The sequence below is a fragment of the Mesitornis unicolor genome, unplaced genomic scaffold (genome assembly GCF_000695765.1).
Source record: "Mesitornis unicolor isolate BGI_N332 unplaced genomic scaffold, ASM69576v1 scaffold1468, whole genome shotgun sequence".
Lineage (NCBI taxonomy): Eukaryota > Metazoa > Chordata > Aves > Mesitornithiformes > Mesitornithidae > Mesitornis > Mesitornis unicolor.
In genome coordinates this window covers 53172-80999 of record NW_010199571.1, presented here as the reverse complement: position 1 = coordinate 80999, position 27828 = coordinate 53172, and the positions used below count along the sequence as shown (strand labels likewise).

General features: G+C 35.7%; 1 protein-coding gene across 1 annotated transcript in view; it reads left to right on the top strand.

Moving 5' to 3' along the window:
- Positions 1-173: 173 nt before the first annotated feature.
- The window catches only part of LOC104544565 (regulating synaptic membrane exocytosis protein 1-like), a gene marked incomplete at both ends in the record, with an annotated part of 77450 nt that continues 49795 nt past the window's right edge, over positions 174-27828 (top strand). Inside the window, 11 exons of the mRNA XM_010189474.1 lie at positions 174-304; positions 626-797; positions 911-1067; positions 2293-2364; positions 7882-8038; positions 9244-9369; positions 13326-13388; positions 16940-17017; positions 17351-17464; positions 17930-18019; positions 23067-23150. Coding sequence (XP_010187776.1) covers positions 174-304; positions 626-797; positions 911-1067; positions 2293-2364; positions 7882-8038; positions 9244-9369; positions 13326-13388; positions 16940-17017; positions 17351-17464; positions 17930-18019; positions 23067-23150 — 1244 coding nt within the window. The remainder of the gene's footprint in view (positions 305-625; positions 798-910; positions 1068-2292; positions 2365-7881; positions 8039-9243; positions 9370-13325; positions 13389-16939; positions 17018-17350; positions 17465-17929; positions 18020-23066; positions 23151-27828) is intronic.

The window sequence follows — 27828 nt, the reverse complement described above, 5'->3', positions numbered from 1 at the left end:
CTATTTAGCTCAAACCAGGACAAGTATTAAGGAATTTGAAATAAAATATATCTCATTGTCTCTTGGAAAAAAAACAGCAGCTACTTTTACATTGTGGTTAATGTGATGCAGTCTGAAAATTCTGTTTTTTTCTCCATTTTCAGAAATCTTTTCTGGTAACTTGTTTCTTGTAGGTTAAGCTGTGGTACGACAAAGTGGGCCATCAGTTAATAGTGAATGTTCTACAAGCAACAGATTTGCCACCAAGAGTAGATGGACGCCCCAGGAATCCCTATGTAAAAATGTATTTTCTTCCAGACAGAAGGTAGTAGTCTTTCAGTTTAGAAAATAGTGTTATAGTTTACTATGTACTGAATCAACTTTTAAATGGGTGCTTATGAAGTGAAGAATACCTTTTTCTAATTTGTTTTAGTTAGGTTAATTATATCAAAAATTTACACTTGAATCATGCAAGTCAGTATCAAATTAACTCTGTGGACTTTTGGGTGAATGTGATCCACTGTACAGCAAATACTTTTTTAGGCATTATCAGATCAGAAAGAATGAAAGCAGTTAGTGCTGGTGCGCAGATGGCATTTTGTGATTTATGTCTACAAACAATTTACAACAAATATTTGTGTTTCAGTGATAAGAGTAAAAGGAGGACCAAAACAGTAAAGAAAAGTCTAGAGCCAAAATGGAACCAAACTTTTCTCTACTCACATGTACATCGTAGAGATTTTAGAGAGCGAATGCTTGAAATAACTGTATGGGATCAGCCAAGAGTGCAAGAAGAAGAGAGTGAATTTCTTGGAGAGGTGATACATACAATCGCATTTCTTCTGAGTTCATTGCTTGGTTTTGAATACACATATATGTTATCTGTGTGTGCCTTGAAATTAAAACTTACACCTGGTAATTTTTCTACTAGATTCTTATAGAGCTGGAGACAGCACTTTTAGATGATGAACCACATTGGTATAAGCTACAGACACATGATGAATCTTCACTACCTCTGCCTCAGCCATCACCTTTCATGCCAAGAAGACATGTTCATGGTGGAGAAAGCACTAGCAAAAAATTACAAAGTAGGTCCTAATTCCATTATTCTCTTTTAAATTTTAAATTAGAAATGCTGGATGTGGTGCAATGGTATTTCATATGCAAGATAAAAATACTATTTCATAGTCTTTAAGCGTAATGAAAATGTGTGGCAGAAGAGAGATGCAAATTACAACGTTATGATGTCACAGCCTGTCGTCTGTGACGAGTAACTTTCAAGTATGAGAAACCTGTTGGAATTGGTTTGGTTTTCACTAGCAAAAGAAAATTGTTCAAAAATTTGTTTGCATAAATGTCCTTTTAAGTAGAAAGATGAAGTTCATCATAATTGGCTACTTTTTTAATAATTAAAAGCCTTTTTATTTAAAAAAGAAAGTCCTTCAAGACTTACAAGCCTTAAAAACACTTTTCATCATAAAGTTAGTCTCAACCTCCAGTACACCTATTTTACAATCAGATCAGAAGTGTACTTTTGCAGCAAAGAGAAATTGTATGCTTGTATTTGGGTGCTGCAATTGTTTTGATGAGTTTGATTTCGGGTTTGTATGAGGCTTATTAAAATAACGAATGTATTGAATTATTTGAACATTGTAGCTTCTCTGTTCATTTAAATTAATGTAAGGTTTATTTAGAAATAAGGAAGATGTATGGGATTATTTTCTAATACACTTCCAAGCTATTTTTTCTGAATTTTCTTAAACCTGGAAGTCATTCATTCCACCCAATGCATAGGAAATCAGTGCACGTTCAGGAATGAATTGTAAAAATGTGGTACTGCTGTAATTGCTGCAGGAGGAGAAGTATAGAGAGACCAAATTAAAGGTTAGTTTTCATGGGAGATTCGAACTTTTCTAAAAGCTGGCAGTGCTGTTTCCTCTTTCTCTCTTCCACCATATGCTGCCACCTCTCCTTTCCTGTTCAGCAAGCTGATTCAGCTTACTCACTGAAATAGCACAAAAGTGGGTTTTTTCTTTATTTGAGTTAACTTTTTGCTGATTTAGTGAGATAAGCAGTCCTAGTAAAGGATTACTGAGGACTTGAGGAAAGGAGAAGGGGAAAGGAGGCTGCAGCAGCTGTAAGAAGTTAAATTGGTTCAGCTGTCCTGTGAAAAGTCACTGCAGTTCAGTTCTCCTCTGTTGTTTAGACTGAAAATCATCTTTTTGACTTCAGTAGTACATTAAATGAAGCTATTTTTACATTTTATAACACGAGCAGATGTTCAGGTATTTTGTTTACCTTACTGTTGTGCAGGATCTCGGCCAATCAGTGATAGTGACATCTCAGATTATGATGTTGATGATGGTATTGGAGTTGTTCCTCCAGGTGCGTGGGTGAACAGCATGGTCCTGCTATCTTCTTCTTCCTCTTCTTCTTCTTCTTTGCTTGTCTGTTTTTTTGTTTTTAATTTATAACATTTTGGAATATTGAGGATACTGGTTTCGGAGAGTGCATTGTGAAAAAAAAAACCCAAACAGTTTTCCTGATTATTCCATGGTACCTGTCCTAAATCATGGTGAATTAAAAGATCCTACTATTCATTCATTTATATTTCTTTTGCATATCATTCTTTGTATGTGAACCACTAGGTGGTTCAGATTGTTTAATTGTTTACTGTGCAATGTTCCAAGCATTATTTGAAATATAAATTAAATTCAAAAACGTCATTTGAAAATAATAATTGAGATTTCAGTCTTTATTGCAAGCATTTTTTTTTTAATTTTGCTTTTTGCTTGAAACTTAGATATAATGCAGTCTCCCATGGAATTTATTGGGCACGCATGGCTGTAGATTAAGATGCATGTAGCATGGCTGTATCTTTTATAGTTTGCATAAGCCTTCATGAACTATCATTACCCTAAATGTTCATAAATATATACTTGTAGAGAGTATCATGGTTTGACTTTTAGTTCAGCATTCCTTACATACTGAAAATCTTGAGGATTATTTTGGTTACCACATTTCACTACTTCTATTTGACTGTTGCTACAAGTCAGATGAATATATTTCCCAATTGTCCCAAACTAACTGAGAAGTCACTGTGTCATTGCCAGCACTGTCAGGTTTTCTGTGGATCTTCCTGATGTAAATCACTGAATTAAATCATGGGGGGATTTGCAAAGCTGTCTTCCTGATCTGCGTTTAAAATAACCTGACAATTTATTTATTCATTATAACCTTATCAATCACTTATTTTATTAATGCAATCTCATTTTGATGTTTACTGAGCCAAATTCTCCTCCCTTTGATGCTGATTGGGTTCTTTCCTTACTTTAATCCACTTTCCACCTGAGTTACTAAGAGGGAAATTCATTCAGGTATGTTTAGTAACTCTATTTGCTGTAATGAAGTGAATCATATTGATATTTTTATATCAGGTGAGAGAGAGAATGTTTAAAATTTAAATAAGTAATAGGTTCTAAGTGTTTTTTCCTGTTTATTATTTCATTTATTTTTTTTAGTTGGCAATGCCAATACTGGCATATCTGTGTACATTTACTTACATTTAAGGTTTTAGTGTACCATATTAAGAACTGGAGCTTTTTTTCAGCTGCCAGTTCTTCAAGGCATGCATTTGCCATTTGAAACAAGCCACTTTCCATCTGACAGGAAACATTCAAAACCTGTTCAGCTGAACGCATTGGATTCTATTCACTGGGTCAGAACTTGAGTCATTGATTTGTATGGAAATTTCTGGGAACCATGAATGCTCAGATGTGCCTTTGAAGAACGCATGGGTCCAGACTTTCTCAAAGACTGCTGTAGAAAGTTGCAAGTATTAATCCATAGCAGTAGGATTTACAATGAACAGCAGCCCTTGTCTGGTCCTGATTTCCCACACGTTCTCTTGCAAGGTATGCAAGTGTCGTGGTTTAGGGCTGGGCTAAATCCTGGACAGACACTCTCTGTTAACCCCTCTCCCCTCCCCAGAAGAGAAAGGAAAAGAGAATAAGGGAGAGAGACTTTAAGAATTGGAAAATAAAAATAACAGGTTTAATTAGACAATAATACTAATAATACAGGATAATGTAAATAGGAAAATAATGAAATATATACAGATATGTAAAAATATATACAAAACCAATATAAAATCCTACCCCCATGCCCCCCAGTGATGATTATGCCACCAGAGGCTTTGCAGAGCAGGGCACTGGAAAAGTCCCTGTGCAGACCCAGCAGCAGTGGGAGCTGATGCAGGAACACAGGGATCAGGATCAGAGGCAGACGAACCAGCAGGGTCTGCTCAGACCTCCGCCACTGCAGGATTCAGACAGAAGGAAGGGTCTGAGATGGAAGAAGGGTCAAGACTCTCCTGATCCCTTGGCTTTATACCGAGTATGATGTGTGTGGGAAGGAATACCTCGTTGGTCAGGTTTGGGTCCACTTCCCCTCCTTGTAGGCACAGACACAGCACCCGTGGAGAGACAATGACCTTGAGATTATCAGTTTATAGCAACACATACTGAAAAACCATGCTGCTAGTTTTCAGCAAGTTCAGCCACTTAAAAGAGACTGATCTGAAAATTAAAATCATTAAATAGAAAATTAGTTCTATTTAGCTCAAACCAGGACAGCGTGTGGGAGGGAACGACGAATATCCATATATGATGCAGCTCACCTGCACTCTTAGATCATTTTGGCATAGCCTCTATTGGTTTCAACTTAGATTAGTCTAGGATTAAGATATTTCTTCTCAACAGAAGTAAGAATATAAAGATTGAGTTTACGACGTGTGATGCAAAAGAAAATGTTTCCCTTTAAAGCCCCTTTTCCTTCATTTACCACTTACTTGCACTGTGGTGCTCATATATGATAAATAAGCTCTGCCTTCATTAAAGGTATATTCTTACACTTGTTAATTCATTCTTTTTGTTGAAATATTCAGAATAGAATGAAGGGGTTTTGCTTTCTTAATATCTCAAGATTTTCACAAAGATTATTGCTCATTTTCTAAAAATCTGCAAAATGTAGCACAGAAGTTCACTTGCTCACCACCATAAGCTAAAAAATGCATGATGAAAATATTTTGGCTAATTTAACTTACATTGGAAATGCTTAAAACAATAATTCCAGATGTTTTTCCAATTGTGAAGACGAATGCAGTATTAGCACTTAGTAATAACAGTAAAACCTATTTTCCTAGGGGTTTCAGCAGCTGCAAAGAGTCACTGCTTGTCGATGGGTTTAAAGACTGCTACATCAAAAATAACGGCACTTTGATAACTTCAAGAATATTTTAAGAAAAGTGGTTTTCCCTTGTCATGTCAGAAATGTGTCTTATCTTTCATATAATTGTACTGTCCTCACTTATAATTAGTATCTTGCAGTGATATATAATCTTAAAAAAACCAACCCATTGAACCATTCATAAAAGACGTTTATATCAACAGCTGAAATCAACATTAATTTGAAGCTCAGCTTGAACAGAATTGATTTTTGACAGGTTTTTGTGGCATGCCCACTTATATTTACATGAAGAAAATATCGTATTAAATCTCTTAGCCTCTCCTCATATGAGAAATGCTCCAGTCTCCTAATTGTCGTTGTGATCCTGAGCTGGACTCACACCAGTAACCCCATGTCTGTATTGTACTGAGGAGCCCAGTACTCCAGATGTGGCCTCACCGGTGCTATAAGTATATAAGAAGGGTCAGTAAAGGATCAGCAAAGGGTTTAATAAAACCCAAAGATATTTTGAGGCCTATTTTTTTAACCAAAACTTCAATAACATTCTTAATTGAAGAGGAAAAAAGCTGATAAATGGTAATATCCCGAAGGATATCTTTAATGAGCTATATTGCTTTAGCTGTGGGTAGTTCTTCAGAACAATTCATTTTTCTGTCATGTGTAATCTGTATAAATGGTTGTGTTCTCCTTAGCTTCCTCCTAAGGTGACATCAACACATCTTATCGTTGTCTGTATTGTCTTAAAAAAAAATAAATTAAGATTTGTGATATCAGACATTTGCTAGAACCATTTTCATCATCCATGCAGCTTCCCTGTCATGTCACCCCTGACAGTTTCCCATGAGCCACTGAGAAACTTCTTCTGCATAAGCTGCCATCAGCTTTATTGCTGCTGTCATGCTGGTTCATGCAAAAAATGTCTCTGGAGAGCTCAGAGGATACAAGGAAATGTTGCTGTTGGTGTCACTGTCGTGGTCACTGTGGAAGTATGGATGTCATTTGAGTGATTTCACAGTATTTGAGCTAATTTAGGATAAATGTGAATTGCTATTGCTCTGTTCTGTAAGCTTTGTGTGCACACAATGCACACGTTTCAGATGTTGTTCCTTGGATAGCTTGGCTATGAAGGATATATGGGATAAAGTCATCTTTCTATATTAGACTATTAAGTGTAAAAGATAATCCTAGCTGTATTTTTTTAGGCAGACTAGAGATAAACTACAAATATATTTTAAACTGGAATTTACATTTAATTTTTTATATTTAATAATATTAAATTAAGTGATGTGTTTTTCAGTGCAGTTGCCTAAAGCTTGTAAAGAAGTTTTGGATTTCTTTGTTCCTTGTGATAGAGATGACAGGATTTTATCTAAAACAAGCTTGTTTGGAAAATGAACTGTTTTGTTAGCATGTACAGCTTAGATTTAGTTATCCTGGGAAGGGGAACACATCCAGCTTTTGTCATGTGTAGTCTTTCTTCCTCTGACAATGAAACAGCAGCAACCTTAGTGCATGAGAGGAGGGAATCTCTACTGACATCCTGAGGGACTCCCTTTTTTGCTTCCAAATTTACACCCAGTCCTTGTCCTGAGATCAGGGAGCTCCTCATTTTTCTTTCGAATGTTATTACACAACTCTGAAATGCTTTTTCAGAAGGTAAGAAATACCATCATCACAGTACATCAAAACCTGTGAAACATTGGAGTTCAAAGGTTGAGAAACCTGATGTTTGTTTATGAGCTCTAGGATACGTTCTTCTTATAAGTGATTTTCTTTAGGCCCAGTCCTGCCCTCTAAGATTTATCAATACTCATAGTATTGTTTCTCTGATTTATTTACCTCATCACACTCCTCTGCTTCAACAAATGGAAGAAAAAAGATATTTCCCATGTTCTCACACCAACCCCTATACTACAAAGAAGACACAAAAGTTCTGCAGATGTTTTCTAGCCAACAGTAGCCAGAAAGTCTGTAGTGATGCACATTTGAGGGGAAAAAAAGCATGAATGCTTCCTTGACATTTGTGATCAAGGTTCAAACTTGCAACTAAACTTTTTATTAAGTGTCATTAAATGACATGACCAAGCCTAATACAGATTCTGTATGTGGGCTACTCTTTTAAGAAGACTATAACAGTTTGGTGGAAGATCAAAGAACTACAAGAATCATACAAATTACCCAAAACATTAAAAAAAACCCCAAACTTGAAACCCTATAGCAAGATCCTTAAAAAGTGCAAGTTATTTAATTTATCCAATTGACTATTGAGTGACTAAATAGTAGTATCTTTTTGCATGGAAAGAGGATTTCTGATACAAGCTGCTTTTTTAGCTGAACAAAATTAATACATTACAAAAATTTAATGCTAGAAAAATTCAGAGAAGCAGCAAAATTCTTCTTTCAGTGCTCTTCTCCACATCTTCTAGTACGTAATGAACATCATCTCAGTTTCTCTGTCTCTGTACATGTAGGCATTTAAAGGTAATGCTTGTAATATATCCTGGCTGCATGATCCGTTGAGGTGTACAACAGCTGAATGACAACTTGAAAGCTGTGTAAGTGTTTCGATGTGTGTTCCTGGAAGGAGTAACCACCTGAATTCTTTCTGAACCCAGACTTTTATTCTCTAACTTCCTTTTGTTGCCCTCTTACCAGTAGGTTATAGGTCTAGCGCTAGAGAAAGTAAATCTACAACGCTAACTGTGCCAGAACAGCAAAGAACAACACATCATCGGTCACGATCTGTATCTCCTCACCGTGGCGACGATCAGGGCAGGACCCGTTCACGTTTACCAAATGTGCCATTACAGAGGTAGGCATCACCAGTTTGTGAAACGCTGGGTGGTTCCACGTTTGTATAAACTGTCGTTACTAACATTTCTTCAGCAATTTTTCACAATTTTAAAACTTCTTTTGTATCTGAATTAAATAGTGTAGTATTTGAACTTGATGTATGCTTTTATTAACCATTCAAGAGCATTCATGGCAAGAATCGTATCTTTGTAAGACTTACCTCTTCTTCCTGGTATTTTCTCTGTGATTCATCATCTGTGCACCATAACCTATATACCCATGTTTGGAAATGTTTCTTTCAGTCAGTGGCTGAATCTTGTGTCAAGCCACTTAAGTATATTTCTAGAATAATAAATAGTGGCATGTACGAATTGTATCATAAATATGAATTGAACTAGTTTTGGAGTAACAAAAAGCTGAAATCAGCAGTTGTATTTATAATGTCACATTTTTAATGGAAGAAGTGAAAAATACAGAGTCAGATACTGAATTATAAACGTCTATTTTCTGCATTTATTGCCTTTAATAGACAACCTATTAATAGGAGAATCCTTTTTGAGCATTTCATTTGCATGCTTTTTGGGGGTTTTTTTTGCATAGTGCCATACAGACTGTTTAAGCACAAAACTTGACACACTTGATTTTGCTTGTTTTGTTGTCCAGGGCAATGAGCTTCTCTTGCAACCTATCATGGAACCCTAAAAATTACTGTAATGGAGGTTAGAGGCTACCTGCATTTGTATAAAATAGTACTCCTTTTGTGTAGCACTTAGTTTGAGGTTTAAAAAGTCTGCCACAAGTTCCCATATCCTATCCCAAAATTTTTTAAGGAATACTTGGAGATATCTGCAAAAAGTTGACAGTCCAAAATCAGCCCTTTAGGAATCTGGCTGAACCTACAAGGCCTAAAACTTAATTCCGTCTGAGGCATTATAGTTTCTTACGTTACCTCAGTTATTCTTTAAGTATGGGCTTTGAAAGCACTATTACTGAATCCATCAGTATATGCCAAAACGGGTAAGTACTATTATAGTACTGTGGTAGAAATGGCTGCTTTCTGTACTTAAAGTTGGATTTTTTTAATCTTAGGAGCTGATTTTTTTTATAGAAGTCAAGTATTAACGATTTAATGAATAAAGACTTCCTTCAACGAAGTTGTACTGTAATCCATCAAGCTGTAAAAACAAGAAAAACAAGATTATCATGCATGTTTCTGCCTTTCAGGAGTTTAGATGAAATTCATCAAATGAGAAGATCACGTTCTCCAACTAGACACCATGATGCCTCCAGAACTCCAGTTGATTACAGATCCAGAGACATGGATAGTCAGTATTTGTCTGATCAAGAAAGGTACATCGTCAGCCTGAACGTGGAAACAAGTTTAGAAATGTCTTTGTTGTTTTTGCAGTGTTTGGTAGAAACACGACTGATATAGTAATGGGGAAGGGAGAGAAATCAGAAATCATCCCAAGTGACAAAGCTAGTGTCATGGTTAAGTTATCTATGCCCCTTTTTTGGTGCACTGGGTTACACATACTAACAGTTCTTGGGTGTTCATACCACAGTATTCTCCTGTTTGAGTCATGAATGAAGCCCAGAGATTTTTTGCTAGAAAACCATGAATCTACATGTATGCTCTAGCTATTCCTGTAGCTCAGAGTTTATCTGTTTTGGTAGCCAGCAAAGTACCAGGCACGCCTTCCTACTAGTTGGGAGTTGCATATGCTATGATTTGCCTTCCTTGAACATCTACATATGCAATCTTGCAGCGTCTTCTGGAACATTCTAGTGAACTTGGTACAGTACCCAAGGGTACCAAGGATAGTAGTGGTGCTTGTAATTAGCCAAAATCTCCAATCTTAGGTGCGTGACACGTACACTTCTCTTCCTGGAATACATGCAGTGGTTACACTTGGTCTCTCCTAGCAGGCGTTGTTTTCAGGTACCTAGGAATATCTTCTAAAATAAACTGGAAGAAAATGAGAATTTTGATTTATTTTGTAGCTGAAAAAAGGTAGAAAAGGTATTTCAATTCAGTATTTGGGAAACATAATGATGACAGTCACATAGATTATCAATGTTTGTGGGTTGTTTACTTACAAAAAAAAATCATACAGCTGAACTATAATGGATTACTTTTACCATTCGTATACAATCAGTTGTCCTAGTGATGACTTTGGACTTTTTTTTTTTGCAATGTTACTATTTTTTATGAGTAAGGATGACAAAACCTTCCCAAATAATTGAGTAAATTCAATACGAAACATACATTTCACAGTTATAGGAAAACATGTAAGTAATAAACCCTAAATCTCTGGAAACTCTTTGTCCAATTTTGAAGCAACATAGAAATTTAATATCAGCTGGCTTTTGCAATTAAACTAGTTCAGTTTTGTATATGTTCTTGCCTGTTTTGCTTTTGTAAAGCGATAAGTTATGTATGGGAATTAATGATTTGTTTGGAACTTTTTAAAATTCTACTTTATAGGCAAGAGGTATGTACAGAATTGTCTAAGTTAGATTGTTATACTGAATTTGATTTCAGAGGTGAATTGAAAGGCTTTTTAAATGTAGTAGTCAGATTTATAGTTAAGCTAATTCAAGTAATTTCCACTTGTTGCAAATGTTTCATATCATTTGTTGAATAGATTTCTTATTCAGCAAATCTGAAGAAGAGGAGACATTAAAAAGTAGCTTTGGTCAGTAGAAATAAATATAGACAGCTAAAAATTTAGAAAAGTAAAGCCTCAAACCATTATATAAATGATGATACGTACATGAATTATGCTTGGAAGGAAGGAAGGGTTTACATAGAGGCTTCCTTGGAGATGAGCCATTAGAGCAAAGCCACAGCAGCAATGGGCTGCTGGGTTTTTTCACATTCCTCAATTCTTTTCAATGCTCAAAAAATGCTTTTCAAATGTTTAAAGATCCAGCATGAAGGATATACGTGGCTTATTTGCAGGATTTAAGGATGAGTCCGTGTACTTATTCTCTTTCAGCAATAATCTTGTCTGCAGTGCTCTCCTTTTTCCCATTTTCTTTTTCATCTTGCTCCAGATTTTTTCAAATGTGGAGACTCTTTAACTCTTGCAGGTTTCACTGTCATTCAGCACAGAAAAGCAGCATCATAGAGATGATCAAAACCAGCTTTTGTTGTTGAAAATTTTCTATCACATCCAAGGATTTTTTAAAAAAATCTTTAATTCAATATTATGCATTAGTATCAATAGTAGCATAAGTATTATGTGTTCATTTCTTGAACCCTTCATCTAAACAAGTACATTCATGTCGATACCTAACATAAATTTGGTTTGAAAAGTAATTATCCAATAGTTACATGGCAGAATTTACAGTTGCTGATTACTTTTGATCATTTTCTCATTAGTCTGCTATTGGTCCCAAATTAATATTGAATATTCTGAGTAGATCTTCGTAAAAATAATTATTATAGTCTCTTACTAAAGCATCTGGTCTGATAAATTTCCAGTGGAGCTGATTTGTCCACTTTACATTTTTTTTAATATATATTTATATACATACATACTCACACCTGTATTTTGTGTTTATATATATAAAGGAAAAGCTATTTATTAGGAAATTTAGCTAAGCGGTATACTTTGCTCAGAATTTAGGATCATCATCCAATTTTCAAAGACATGACTCTTTTCATTTTTATTAAATGTTTTTTATATTCCTAAATAAAAGCTATTAATGTGAATTAAAAAATCATTTGGTTTAGAATAATAATCTTTATTTTAAATGTCTCCAAACCAGACTTAATTTATTGTAGAACTGTGAATATCTTCCTATATTATTGGTAATCTGCTATGATGGATCCTTTTGCTTTGTTTTTTTTAACTTGAAAATTTCATGGTGTATTTGCTATTTTCTATCCCTTTTCTGCATGAATTTTATATTACTCTTTGCCATGGTTCACTATTACGATAGTTACTCTTTGGCTTAGCAAAGTAAATATTAATGAAGTACTGAAGACTTTGCATCTACTTTCCAACTCTTAAGAAAATGGTAATTTTTGCATGTTTATTTGAAAATTGGAAACCTGCATATCAATTCTCTCAGTCTTCTGAGTTTATGAATGGAAGTTTTGCTAAAAAAACAACCCCAAAACGAAGTGAAAAAACAATTCAGTTCACCTTTAGTACATTTTGTTGCATCAAAATCAGGCTAGTGGTTCCAGATGCAAACTTAAATCTCACACATAACTCACAAGCCATTATTTCGAGCTTCTCATTTTAGAATTTTAGATAAATATACTGCATCGATTTAATGGGTCATTCTCTAATGGCATAAAGCACAAAACATACTGAACAACGGCTGCTTTATCTGTTTTGTAATCTTTTCTCTCTTTGTCGCCATAGTACTTCATATGATTCCTTGCTTCTTTTAAAATAGCATGTTTCCATGAAGTTTAGCTGTAATTTCATATTTAGGATAATTAGGAGGTGTGGAACTTGGTCTTCCCGATTGTGTTGAAGTGCATAAAGCTATAAGATTAACTCAAAGGATATTTCATATCATAGTCATATTTACCATAGGCATAAATGTGCATTAATTTTGTCATCTTGCTGGCTGCAGCATGTGTTTGGTTACACTAAATGAAAAATAGAGTAGACGGCTGATTTTCTCAATTGGAAACAATAAGAAGCAAAAAGTCTGGTGGCTGATTAGAAGATTTTTTTGTTTCTTTAGGATTGCATTAGAAAATACTGTCAAGAGCTATGAGACAGAATTGATATTTGGCCAAACGTAGTATTTCCAGTGAACATATATTTTTGTTTTTCCCAGAAGGGTGACTGGTTGCTCTTCCCATAAATCAAACTGCAGTAAATCAGCAGCAAAGCCTCGCTGCTTTTTCATGTGTGCTTTTGTTGCTTAGGAAGACAGAAAAAACAAAATCAAACAAGTATCATTCCTTTTTGGTTTTTTTTTTTTCCTAAAGTGTTTCTTCATTAATTAGTCAAAAAGCAAGGAGGATATTAGAGAAATGTAGCTGTTTTATGGATTCCTTTTGCCATGAAGAGCTCTGAAACAGTACTTCTGAGTTTTAAAAGGAGAAATCCCACAGAATTAGGTGACGTGCTAAAAGGTATTCATTGAAAATGTAGTTATCACAGGCGTTTTTTGGCTCATATTCTTTGCGAAGTGCATTATCAGAGTATCTCTCTGGGTGGAAGCTTCTTGTTTCTTTTCATGTTTTCATTTGCGTATCATTGACATAACCCATGTCATCGACTGCTTCATGATGATATCTGTTTCACTCACCACCCATCCTGTCTGTGCAGTGAGCTTCTTATGCTGCCCAGAGCAAAGCGAGGAAGAAGTGCAGAGTGCCTACATACCATCAGGTAAATACAGGAATTTGGTAATCGTGATCACATCTGGTCCGTTGTCTATACTCTGTGTGCCCCGCTTTTTGCCATAGTGCTATTGAGTCCCAGTTCCCAGTACATTGTGATCCAGGTGTCAGCTGTTCTTTTTTCGTTTGTTTTAATTCAGATCGAGACGTGTAAATGTGTTTGTGAACTTCAGGAGTAAGGATTAAAGCAGTTGAAGAAATTCTGATCTTGCAGTTGTATTTCGTGGTAGATTTTCTGTCTAGTCACAGACGTCCTGATCTCACAGTGCATGACAGTGGTGTTATATTTTCAAACATCCCTTTTCAGTTGTTCTTATGTTTTCTTTTCTTTGAGTTTTTATGTTTATATTACAGTCATGCACAAGCCAACAATCTTTACTTGTTGTGACACCTAATCTCACGCTGATTTTGGTCACCTGTAAAGGAAAGAACAGTGATTAAAGGGGACTCACTGGGAATCCCAAATTAGATGGGTCTCTTATTACTTGGTTTTACTTCTACATATCATGCTATAAATTAGATCCAAGCATAAACTTTGTAGTTTGGGCTCATCTTACTAATCTCTTATTCCAAAGCTTGGAGCTCCCTGTCTCAACTCTTCCCAATGCTGTGAAACTAAATGGGACTGAAATATCTTTAACAAATCTAATTCTGCCCCTCACCCCCTTATTTCACCACGTCTGTTAATCTTGTTAAGAATAATACGTGTCAGATGGTACAGAAAATCTTCCGTTTAGGACCAGTAAAAATGTAAATGGGTGTTGTTAAGAGTTTTACATCTACGCTGTATGGTCAAAATGCTCAAACTTTAAAACCATGTTGCCTTATGTACTTATTCATTTACTTGGGGTAGAATTTTCCCTTACAGCGTAGGGATTGTGTTTTTTTTTAATATTCCTTGGATTGCTTTAATTCTCTTCATCACATTTGAAACAGCATCAAAGATGCTGTGATAGGGTTCTGTTATAAGACATAGTAGTATAAAGGTAATATAATAAATATGAAAACTTTGCAAAAAATCTGTGCATCAGTGAAGCTATTAAATTAAAATTTAGAGTTTCAGTATCAGTGGAAAGAGTTTAATTCTGAAACTTCAGCTAAAAACCCTTTTTCCACAACATTTTAGGTTTTAAAGATTAATAAGTTATTTCACTCCCTGCTATTTTATGGACATTTATTGTCATATAATAGCAATTTTTCCTGCATCCTTCCTATGGCCTTTATTTTTCTGCTCCATCCTCTATAGCTTCACCCCACTCCTTGCCCTTAATTGTGCTTTTTCCTTTCACTCTTAAAGGTTACAGTTTTAATTAGGATTCATAATGACAATACTTCAATTCTAATAACAATAATTCTCACTTTATTAATAAAGCAAATATTGTATTATGAACTATTGATGCACTTTGCCCAGCCACTATAGATTTCCAATAGTTTTACAAGTCTACTAACCGGTCTGGCCAGTTAACAGGCTAAAAATTGCACCAATAGAGTTAGGCAAGAGCTATACTGAATACAGAGACTACGGCCCATTCTTGCCTTTTTCCTTATTCTAATTATTGCTGTTATTTTTTTATGATCAAGAAAAGTAACAAATTCACCCCTCTAAAGTAACAATAATGATACACAATAAACCAGAATTGTACTTTTAATAATGGTGAATGTGAATATAAAGGCAATAGAAGACAATAGACTGACTTTTACATTCAACTCTGAGACATAAACAGCCTAATCCAAGTTTGAATAATACCCAGAAAATTGCCAATATCCATCCTTGACTGAATAGTCTCAGAAACCTTTTCAACACAAATTAGGTCTGTGCATTAGTTGCCATCTTTTGTCCTTTCTCATTTGTGAGAATGACATTCATTTATTCATGTTAGAAATGTTATAAGGCTTTATCCTTGTTTTCTAGACAGCTTGGAGAATAATATTTTAATTAATTGTTGAGACAGTTTCAGCTGTTTTTCAGCTTTCTTAAATGAAAGAAATATTAATATTAGATAGTCCAAGCTACAAAGTTAAGATGTAAGCTTAGTTTAAAACACCAGTTTAGAATAAAACTCATCGTAGCTGTCCATGTTGTCCATCTGTATCCAAGTATTGACTAATAGCAGAAACAGTGAAGGACATGTGGTCCTATGCAATAGGCCATGAGTTTTCATATGCCATGTCTTAGGTCATATCATAGCATCATAAAATCACAGCATCGTTTGGGTTGGAAGGGACCTCCAAGCTCCCCCAGTCCAACCCCTGCCATGGGCAGGGACACCTCCACCAGCCCAGGCTGCTCCAAGCCCCGGCCAACCTGGCCTTGAACACTGCCAGGGAGGGGGCACCCACAGCTTCCCTGGGCAACCTGGGCCAGGGCCTCACCACCCTCACAGTCAAGAATTTCTTCCTCATATCCAGTCTAAATCTCCCCTTGCCCAGTTTAAAACCATTCCCCCTCGTTCTATCGCTACCTGCCCTTGTAAAAAGTCCCTCCCCAGCTTTCCTGTAGGACTCCTTCAGGATCTGGAAGACCACAGTAAGGTCCACCCAGAGCCTTCTCTTCTCCAGGCTGAACAGCCCCAACTTTGAATGGTAATATCTACTAGTATGCCAGAAGGTTCAAGCCGTAACAGGAATCAAAATGTCCCATTAGGACTGTTCTTGAAGTTGTAAAATCCTCAAGGGTGCTGGTCCTTCTGCTGATGGCACCATAGCTATGTCCTGGTAGGGTATGTGAAAAATGGTTAGAACTTGGTTCTAACCATTAAATGTCCATGATTCCCATTCAGCAGCCACTGTCTGCCTTGAAATTTCTCCCTCATTGGGAGAATTTGGGCTCTAACCCATTGGGTACAGCTGGACAATAAAGCAAATATTTCCTGTTCTAAATTGTCAGGTACTGTGGGTGATCGTATTAGACAGTTGTGTAACATCTGAGTGCTACTGTGCAGGCTGCTGCAGTAGATCTCCTAAGTTTTTTAATTAGCTTATTATTAATTACATTTAATTACTGTCAGATTTTGAAGCTGTCATGCCACTTCCAAAATGCTTCCACATTCAAAAATGCCAGATTTATACATCTATAAATAGGGTTGTGATACTATATATCACTGCTTTAGCAAGCTTTTCCTGCTTAGCTACTGAAGAGGTTAAAGTCTCTCTAGGTCTAAGTAAGGCATCACTAACAGAAATAAAAAACAAGTTTATATATCAGCCTAATCCTTTACAACAACTACTGTGTTCTAATTAAAAATCTCTATAAATGAAATTTAGATTACTTTCATTACCAGTAAAAAATCTGAGCTCTACTGGTATTGTCAGGGACTGTATTAACGGAAGTGCAGATACAGAAATTTGTTCCCCAGATAGCTGTCAGAGTAGCTGAGAAAAGCAAATACTGAGAAACCTACTCATACAGCTATTAAATGTAGCACAAAATTATGCATTTATTTTACGTTCTAGTCTGTCTTGGCTTACCTTTACCTGTTTTTTTATTTCTGGCATGTTTTTGTGGTGTTCTCTTTTCTTTTCTATTCCATCACATTCAAGAAGTTCGGTTAGGCGCTATAAAACATTACCACCCAAGATGCCTTTACTAGAAAATGGTACTCATTGGAACCTATACAGGTAAGAAGTGTTTAAGAGTCCCCTGTAAGTAGTTAGTTCCTTTTAAAAAAATAAATACACTTGCCTTTTAAACAATAATTTAAAAAATCATACAGTTTTTATAAATGAGAGATAAGGGATATAATCCTAAAATAACTTCATAGACCTGTTTAAATTAACCCTTACATTACAAAAAAACCCTAACCAAATGACTTTGTGTGAGGTAGACTTGTCTTCACTGTTAAAATTTTACGTTGCGTGTTTTTCTTTGTTACATTCTTTTGTTTATGTCTGAGGTTTTGGTTACATGTCAAATTTATTTTCATTTTGTTTAAATAATTTTAATTTACAAAGCTCAACTCTTCCTGCATGTGCTAAGACCAAATCAGTGATTAGACAGGATATTTCACTCCTTCGTGATTGCCTTAATTCACGAATACCGAAATTTGGAGATGATCTGCTGGTTAGGTAAGAAACTGAGGATTAATTCCCCCTCCTGTTTGGTATCTAATATTGGATTTGCAGAATAAAGGAGCTTCACCGTAAAGTGATTTCACATAATATATAGTGTATCACATCCTTTTATGTTGGCTTAAGATTTACTGCTGTTAATAAGGATTTAAACTTATTGTTTGATATTTCTCATTCCGCTTTCTTACAAGTGGATGTTGTTCTGTCTCATTCAGTTTTAAACATTTCAACAATCCTAGCAAAAAAAAATTTCTAGCAGTCTTTTGTTGGCTTTTATTTTCTATACAAATCTTGGCACTGTCATCCAGTCAGCTCTTTTACGTTTCCCTTGATTAAATCATTGTGATTCTACATTTTCTGTAAAGAGAGCATTATTTTATGAGTTAATATCTAACATTGTATTCCTTTCTTTGTTTTCTTTTTCTTTCTCTTCTACCATTGGATGCAATGCACTGGCACTAGTGAACTACAGCCCTCCCTTGACAGGGCTAGGAGTGCTAGTACCAACTGCTTGAGACCAGATACTAGTTTGCATTCACCAGAACGAGAAAGGTATCAAATAAAAACTTCTGAATTTCTTGTCATCTGTGCTGGTGATCTTTTATCACTTTTGGTTTTCTCCATACGAGTACCCCGCATTCCTGTCCATTCATGTCTGCTTTGGTATCTGTGGACATTTGGGCTCCTATATTCATGTCTGCCATGTAAATTGTGTGTTGGAGTTTATAACCGCTTCTGGCTTCTTCCCTTGTTTTAGTTCACGCTGATGTCTTTGTTTTCGAAAGTCCTCAGTATGCTGATAATAGCATTGCAGTGTTACGTATTTTGACAAAGTGCCACTTGGTTGTTGAGCTTCATCATCATTTGCTAAAAAATATTACGTCTGTTTCTTGCCTGTTCTGTGGACTGCTAATAAGGCAGTGACTTAATTTATAAATTACGACAAATCTCTCATATTTCAAACCAGAACTGTAGTCTGTGTAGTGATGTCTTTTCTACAAAACAGCCAAACTTCATTGCTTTCTCAATCTGATCTGCTGCTTCTGCTTTCACAATTACAAGGCAAATCACTGCATTGAGTTTTTTTTTTCACTCTGTGACATTATATTAAGGCTCACATAAGTCTTAAGAAGACATGTTTGCAATTTAAATGAAATACTGTTGTTTCACAGACAATGTGCAGGCATTTTATCAATGCTTTCTGAATTTTCGATATTACACTAGCCTTGTTCAAAATCTTAGGTGAATGAAATACTGCTGGTGTGTTTGACAGATGGGATTGTTCTGGAAGGGAATTTTTCATCCTCCTCTGTGTTTTTGGCTAAGAACTCTACCATTTTAAGAGTGAAATTTTAATTTCATGAAAGGCAATAATAGGCTCCTATTGAGTAGGAATATGGTAGAATTACAATTTCATCTGTGCAATACATATTTACCTAGTGTGGCACTTCATAGTGCAAAGTTGCTTTGTCATCATGTGGTGGTTATAACAGTTGCATCATTTTTATTACAGTGGGAGAGGGCCTGTGAAGAAGGGCAGTAAGAACGCACTTTTCTCTTTGAAATAACGTTCCTCCTGAGTTTTTTGTGAAATTTTCCTTTCCTTCTTCCCCACTTGATTGGAACTTTGCTCTTTTGAAGTTGTGCCCTTGTGGCAGAGGAGTGACTCATGTTCTGGTGAGATCTTTCAGATGGATCTACACCAGCTCATTCCTATTTAAGACTGGGCTCAAGATGTCATAAATAATAGATACATGGTTATTAAAAAATAAGTATGATAGAAATAAGGCCACTCAGAATGAAATGCAGGTTATTGTTCTTGATTTAAAAAAAAAATATTGTAGCATCATTTTAATAACTGTGTAGATATATACAGCTGTAGTCATCTAAAAGCAGCTATTTAATGTAATAACATATGGACGTGAGCAGTATGTGTTTTGTACTTTTATTTCAAGATTCTACCCATCGAACTGAATATTGAGTGAAAAAGTAATTGGCAATTGTAAATTATGTAGTTAAAATATTATATTTAAAACTGCACCTGTCACTGACGTTGAGTAGTTTTATTATGTCTTTATAATTCATGTCCAATAGGCACTGCACAGAACCTGCAGCATTTTTTATCAGCTCCTCATAAAAACAAGTGCTTGGTCTGTGGTAGTGGCCTCTACTGCTACTAAACACGTGGTTCTGCCAAATCACCTGTGGTCCTGATCCAGAAAAATTGTCCATCACTACAAAACTTTTACTTATTTGCTTTTGGAAATCCTAAATAGGTGTTTTTGACTTGGGATCCTTCATTGGGGTGCAGAGAAGCCTTTTAGGAAATTCATATTCAAATTTTCTATGATAGTTTTGTTGAAAATGGTGATATCTCTGTGGCTCTGACAGAGGATTTAGCACATACTTTTTTTTTCTTTTCTTCCGACATAGATGGTACTTTTCCAATGCAGCCCACTTTTTGGAGGAAAATGTTGTATTTAATGTATATAAACCACCAAATTAATTTTTTGTTTTGAGGGAAGCTAATTTTTGAAGATGTAATTCTGCACTGTTGAATGTATCTGCTTACACTTTAACGTGAGGTCAGTGATCCATTGTGTGCAGTGATTGAGGACTCTTTAGATTGAAGAACACAGAATTAAGCTCAAGTGACGTATAAAGCATTTTGTTTCTGTGCTGGAGAAGAATAAGGGACTTAGAATAACATAGCTTTAACTTAAACAGTAGGAAAGCTTTTATTTTTGAAAGTGAGTGTAATGAAGCACTGTAATAGAGGATACAGAAAAGGTTGTGTTGACTTCATTACTGGAGACTGTCTAAGAAGAAGGTAGCCAAGCATCTGTCAGGTGTAGAGATGGTCCTGCTTGGAGCAAAGAGAAACACTTTTTGATTTTGGGAAACCAAATCTATACAGTGCCATGTTATTATCAGTGTATTTGGGGGACCTAAGTGGAAGGTATTTTTAGTTCTTTTAATAATTTTTCTTTCCTGCTCCTCAAATGGAATTGTAGATTTTATTTTAAAATTTAGACTTTTAGTCCTCAAAATTGACATTTAGTCCTTCTAACTGTGGCATTGTACATCTTCATCAAAATTATGAGTATACTTATCTATGGAAAATAATTTCTACTTACTCCCCCAAACCTTTTGTCTCCAAGGGTATAAATTAGCTTATATTAGAGATCAAGAGTTAAAATAGTCCACTTGAGCTTTTTTAAATAAAATAATATTGGCGGTGTATACGTGATGGACAGTATAGCCCTATACCTATTGTGTCAATGGTTTGTTGGAAATTATTTTGATCCTTAAACTCTCTACAGCATCATTCCTATAACTTGGAATGGTCAGAGTAGTTACTGTTTTTTAAGATGCTACTTCACCAGCAAAAGTCATTTTGTTGACCCACATATATCAGCAGAAACATACTTTGCAATATATAGGAGTTTAGGATACGTAAGCCTTGTTGGTTACGCTAAAACAGCAACAAAAAAAAACCAACAAAAGACATTCCTTTTCTCCTGCTATAAGCTATTGAAAATATTTTCTGCTGCTAATACTTCCCTTAATATGATTTTTTTACTGTGTCTCGAAATTCTGCTTTTTTTTCTTTGTAAATTTTGTATAATTTCTTTAAAAAGGAGAAATTTGTTTGCAACCCCCAGCCTCCAGCCAGGAAAGCACATAAGCATGAGATTGAAGTGCAGTATCTGAAGTGATTCAGCAGTGATTTCTCACGGTAGCAGCATCTTCCTCAGATTGATTTAAGATCGCAGCCAGCAATAGTTACTTAATCATGCATAAGGTGGCTTTTATTTATTTTTATTAGCACAAGAGCAGTTGTACAGATTGGTGCTGCTTGTGTACTTTGATCCTGAGAGGTTCCTTGGTGGAGACCTGAGAAAATAATGCCGAGGAGCACAGCCCAGGGCTGAGTTCATGTAAGAGAGTCAGCACATCTGCAAAATGCAGCCCACCAGCTGCCATAGATTTGTTCTGAGGTGCTTCACCCCAGTAGGGATCAAAACATTTCAAATATCTTTAGGATGATTGCTGTCAGCTGCTCGCTGCCACCTAAACAAGAGCAGTTACCTGTTACGTATGCTTAAATAAAATAAGTTTTAATGTCACTTGATCCAATTAAGACCTATCCTGATTTCATGTTGATTTTTCTGAAGTTTTTTTTAGTAAGTCTGAAGTCTTAGATGTTGATATTGCATGCCTTTAACATTTATGTTGAATTTCACCATTTACATTTAAAATAGGGCATGGTAAAATAACCGTTTGCAGTGGGTATGCAGCATATTGTGTTTCCAGTTTATTTTCATGGAGAGGAGTAGGTTATTGCATGTTTGTCAGCATTGTCCTGTGGCTCTCGGTCATCCAAAATTTGGTGAAAGAGCATGTTCTCCAAGTTCATCCTGCATGGCCTAGTTAATTCTATCAAATGCTGTTTAATATTTTCAGTGGATATCAGCATATTAAGGGCTTTGAGTGCACTGATGCATTAACATTTTCCTTAACTCTTGCTTTGGAGAGAAAAAGAAATTATCTACTAACAGCCTGTTTACTCCTGAAACTCCTGAAAGACCTCCCTAACTGTTCAAGTGATGCTTATCTCCTTGAAAACTTTGGTATTTGCATGTTCCATAAATCAACCCCTTTTCCTTATTACATGGACTGGAAGGATGCCTCAGAAAGTGATATGTTAAATAGTGATGCAGAGTTTGTGTAAACGTTTTGCTGATAAATTAATCAGTATGTTTTGATTTTGGAAATTGTTATGCTTACATCTGTACAACCACATAACCTGCCAACAAAATAGGGAATGCCAGTCTATAGTATAGGATATATAATTCTAAATTTCATTATCTTTTTCAAGGAAAAAAGTCATCTTAGACATCAGTTTTCATTCACAATTCAGGTCCTTTTTGTTAAATTTAATTATAGAACATAATCTGCTGGCGTGTGCTGCAGGGTTACAGAGAAATGAACAGAAGAGGAAGCTGGCTGCACACTCTATATATGTTTTTAAATGAAAACAATATATATGTGTGTAGCTTAGTTGTAGCTCATTAATTTACCTCTGCTCTCTCATTGCATTCCAGAAAAAGGTCATTTTATACCTTAGAATTTTTCTCATAGTTCAATAGTCCCACATTTTTACTGAAAATGCATTTTTTTGTGCAAAATTGCTAGGAGAAATAGGCTTAATGTAATACCAGAAAACAATCATCATATGGTCTTTGAAGAGCCCTTCTAGTTTGGAATTATGACTTTCTATGGGAATGACAGGCTTTTAGGTGGCCTAGTGTTAGAGAAGATTTGAAAACTTAATGGTAAACTATGTAAAAGATTTCTGTTGGTCAAAGTTGTGCATCTTTGGGCATACATTCTCTTATTTCAGCTGTGATATTTCTGCAGTAAACAGCCCTAATAATAGCATACTTGGGAATTAGAAAACTGTTAGAGAAAATAATTAAATTACACATTTTCATTACTTTTTGGGGTATTTTTCCAGTCTCAAATCCCATCTCTTTTAATTTAATCACAAACTAAATATCCTATTTTTTTCCTGTTTTATTGAACGGGCAAACAGGGGTAGATGGTCCCCCTCCCTAGAGAGGAGACGACCTACTAGTCCCAGGATTCATATCCAGCATGCATCTCCGGAGGATGACAGGTACTAGTCAAGTCCTCCCAGTCGAAAAGTGACTCACTGCATCTTGCACTCGGAAATACTGAAATTTAAAAGTATGCATATATGTAGAGAGAAACTTAACGCCCTCCAGAAGCCCAAAATAAAACAGCAACTTAGATGTCATCTCTGCATTTTGTTGAACAGTTATAAAGCACCCGGGAATTAATGTCTTCTCAAGTTTTCCTTTTGCCATGAAATAAGATGTTTGATACAACGGAATATCGTCTGTGTTAATGGTCTTCAGTCTGGCTTTACCTGCTTCTGTGAATGTTGGTGGTGTTTCCTCTGTGGTGCTTTATAATATGATAAATAGTTACTGTAAAGCCTGTTCTTGTCTGGGTGTTTATTTTTATTGGTTTCTAAGTTCTGTCCTAAATCAGGATGGTCTCCAAGATGCAGGTTTTCCTAACAAGGTAGGTTTTGGTTAAAAGCAACAGTGCTTTAAATAACTTTATATGCTGAATTCTGCCTCCTTTCCTTCTTCCCCACTTGATTGGAACTTCGCTCTTTTGGAGTTGTGCCCTTGTGGCAGAGGAGTGACTCACGTTCTGGTGAGATCTCTCAGATGGATCATTGAGGTGGAAATTCAAAATTTCCCCTTCAAATTTTTTGTGTTACAGTAAATGGCAGGGTACACACGGTTCATTTAAATAATCGATACCTGTGTAAACTCGTATGAAGTTACACTTGAAACTGTAACATTGGTATATGGATAAAACTCAGTTACTGTAGTGCTAGTGCTTACCTTCTGCTAAAGTCTATCTGCAGTACTTATATTTGTACTGTAATTTGTCTGAGCAGTATGTGTTTTGTACTTTTATTTCAAGATTCTACCCATCGAACTGAATATTGAGTGAAAAAGTAATTGGCAATTGTAAATTATGTAGTTAAAATATTATATTTAAAACTGCACCTGTCACTGACGTTGAGTAGTTTTATTATGTCTTTATAATTCATGTCCAATAGGCACTGCACAGAACCTGCAGCATTTTTTATCAGCTCCTCATAAAAACAAGTGCTTGGTCTGTGGTAGTGGCCTCTACTGCTACTAAACACGTGGTTCTGCCAAATCACCTGTGGTCCTGATCCAGAAAAATTGTCCATCACTACAAAACTTTTACTTATTTGCTTTTGGAAATCCTAAATAGGTGTTTTTGACTTGGGATCCTTCATTGGGGTGCAGAGAAGCCTTTTAGGAAATTCATATTCAAATTTTCTATGATAGTTTTGTTGAAAATGGTGATATCTCTGTGGCTCTGACAGAGGATTTAGCACATACTTTTTTTTTCTTTTCTTCCGACATAGATGGTACTTTTCCAATGCAGCCCACTTTTTGGAGGAAAATGTTGTATTTAATGTATATAAACCACCAAATTAATTTTTTGTTTTGAGGGAAGCTAATTTTTGAAGATGTAATTCTGCACTGTTGAATGTATCTGCTTACACTTTAACGTGAGGTCAGTGATCCATTGTGTGCAGTGATTGAGGACTCTTTAGATTGAAGAACACAGAATTAAGCTCAAGTGACGTATAAAGCATTTTGTTTCTGTGCTGGAGAAGAATAAGGGACTTAGAATAACATAGCTTTAACTTAAACAGTAGGAAAGCTTTTATTTTTGAAAGTGAGTGTAATGAAGCACTGTAATAGAGGATACAGAAAAGGTTGTGTTGACTTCATTACTGGAGACTGTCTAAGAAGAAGGTAGCCAAGCATCTGTCAGGTGTAGAGATGGTCCTGCTTGGAGCAAAGAGAAACACTTTTTGATTTTGGGAAACCAAATCTATACAGTGCCATGTTATTATCAGTGTATTTGGGGGACCTAAGTGGAAGGTATTTTTAGTTCTTTTAATAATTTTTCTTTCCTGCTCCTCAAATGGAATTGTAGATTTTATTTTAAAATTTAGACTTTTAGTCCTCAAAATTGACATTTAGTCCTTCTAACTGTGGCATTGTACATCTTCATCAAAATTATGAGTATACTTATCTATGGAAAATAATTTCTACTTACTCCCCCAAACCTTTTGTCTCCAAGGGTATAAATTAGCTTATATTAGAGATCAAGAGTTAAAATAGTCCACTTGAGCTTTTTTAAATAAAATAATATTGGCGGTGTATACGTGATGGACAGTATAGCCCTATACCTATTGTGTCAATGGTTTGTTGGAAATTATTTTGATCCTTAAACTCTCTACAGCATCATTCCTATAACTTGGAATGGTCAGAGTAGTTACTGTTTTTTAAGATGCTACTTCACCAGCAAAAGTCATTTTGTTGACCCACATATATCAGCAGAAACATACTTTGCAATATATAGGAGTTTAGGATACGTAAGCCTTGTTGGTTACGCTAAAACAGCAACAAAAAAAAACCAACAAAAGACATTCCTTTTCTCCTGCTATAAGCTATTGAAAATATTTTCTGCTGCTAATACTTCCCTTAATATGATTTTTTTACTGTGTCTCGAAATTCTGCTTTTTTTTCTTTGTAAATTTTGTATAATTTCTTTAAAAAGGAGAAATTTGTTTGCAACCCCCAGCCTCCAGCCAGGAAAGCACATAAGCATGAGATTGAAGTGCAGTATCTGAAGTGATTCAGCAGTGATTTCTCACGGTAGCAGCATCTTCCTCAGATTGATTTAAGATCGCAGCCAGCAATAGTTACTTAATCATGCATAAGGTGGCTTTTATTTATTTTTATTAGCACAAGAGCAGTTGTACAGATTGGTGCTGCTTGTGTACTTTGATCCTGAGAGGTTCCTTGGTGGAGACCTGAGAAAATAATGCCGAGGAGCACAGCCCAGGGCTGAGTTCATGTAAGAGAGTCAGCACATCTGCAAAATGCAGCCCACCAGCTGCCATAGATTTGTTCTGAGGTGCTTCACCCCAGTAGGGATCAAAACATTTCAAATATCTTTAGGATGATTGCTGTCAGCTGCTCGCTGCCACCTAAACAAGAGCAGTTACCTGTTACGTATGCTTAAATAAAATAAGTTTTAATGTCACTTGATCCAATTAAGACCTATCCTGATTTCATGTTGATTTTTCTGAAGTTTTTTTTAGTAAGTCTGAAGTCTTAGATGTTGATATTGCATGCCTTTAACATTTATGTTGAATTTCACCATTTACATTTAAAATAGGGCATGGTAAAATAACCGTTTGCAGTGGGTATGCAGCATATTGTGTTTCCAGTTTATTTTCATGGAGAGGAGTAGGTTATTGCATGTTTGTCAGCATTGTCCTGTGGCTCTCGGTCATCCAAAATTTGGTGAAAGAGCATGTTCTCCAAGTTCATCCTGCATGGCCTAGTTAATTCTATCAAATGCTGTTTAATATTTTCAGTGGATATCAGCATATTAAGGGCTTTGAGTGCACTGATGCATTAACATTTTCCTTAACTCTTGCTTTGGAGAGAAAAAGAAATTATCTACTAACAGCCTGTTTACTCCTGAAACTCCTGAAAGACCTCCCTAACTGTTCAAGTGATGCTTATCTCCTTGAAAACTTTGGTATTTGCATGTTCCATAAATCAACCCCTTTTCCTTATTACATGGACTGGAAGGATGCCTCAGAAAGTGATATGTTAAATAGTGATGCAGAGTTTGTGTAAACGTTTTGCTGATAAATTAATCAGTATGTTTTGATTTTGGAAATTGTTATGCTTACATCTGTACAACCACATAACCTGCCAACAAAATAGGGAATGCCAGTCTATAGTATAGGATATATAATTCTAAATTTCATTATCTTTTTCAAGGAAAAAAGTCATCTTAGACATCAGTTTTCATTCACAATTCAGGTCCTTTTTGTTAAATTTAATTATAGAACATAATCTGCTGGCGTGTGCTGCAGGGTTACAGAGAAATGAACAGAAGAGGAAGCTGGCTGCACACTCTATATATGTTTTTAAATGAAAACAATATATATGTGTGTAGCTTAGTTGTAGCTCATTAATTTACCTCTGCTCTCTCATTGCATTCCAGAAAAAGGTCATTTTATACCTTAGAATTTTTCTCATAGTTCAATAGTCCCACATTTTTACTGAAAATGCATTTTTTTGTGCAAAATTGCTAGGAGAAATAGGCTTAATGTAATACCAGAAAACAATCATCATATGGTCTTTGAAGAGCCCTTCTAGTTTGGAATTATGACTTTCTATGGGAATGACAGGCTTTTAGGTGGCCTAGTGTTAGAGAAGATTTGAAAACTTAATGGTAAACTATGTAAAAGATTTCTGTTGGTCAAAGTTGTGCATCTTTGGGCATACATTCTCTTATTTCAGCTGTGATATTTCTGCAGTAAACAGCCCTAATAATAGCATACTTGGGAATTAGAAAACTGTTAGAGAAAATAATTAAATTACACATTTTCATTACTTTTTGGGGTATTTTTCCAGTCTCAAATCCCATCTCTTTTAATTTAATCACAAACTAAATATCCTATTTTTTTCCTGTTTTATTGAACGGGCAAACAGGGGTAGATGGTCCCCCTCCCTAGAGAGGAGACGACCTACTAGTCCCAGGATTCATATCCAGCATGCATCTCCGGAGGATGACAGGTACTAGTCAAGTCCTCCCAGTCGAAAAGTGACTCACTGCATCTTGCACTCGGAAATACTGAAATTTAAAAGTATGCATATATGTAGAGAGAAACTTAACGCCCT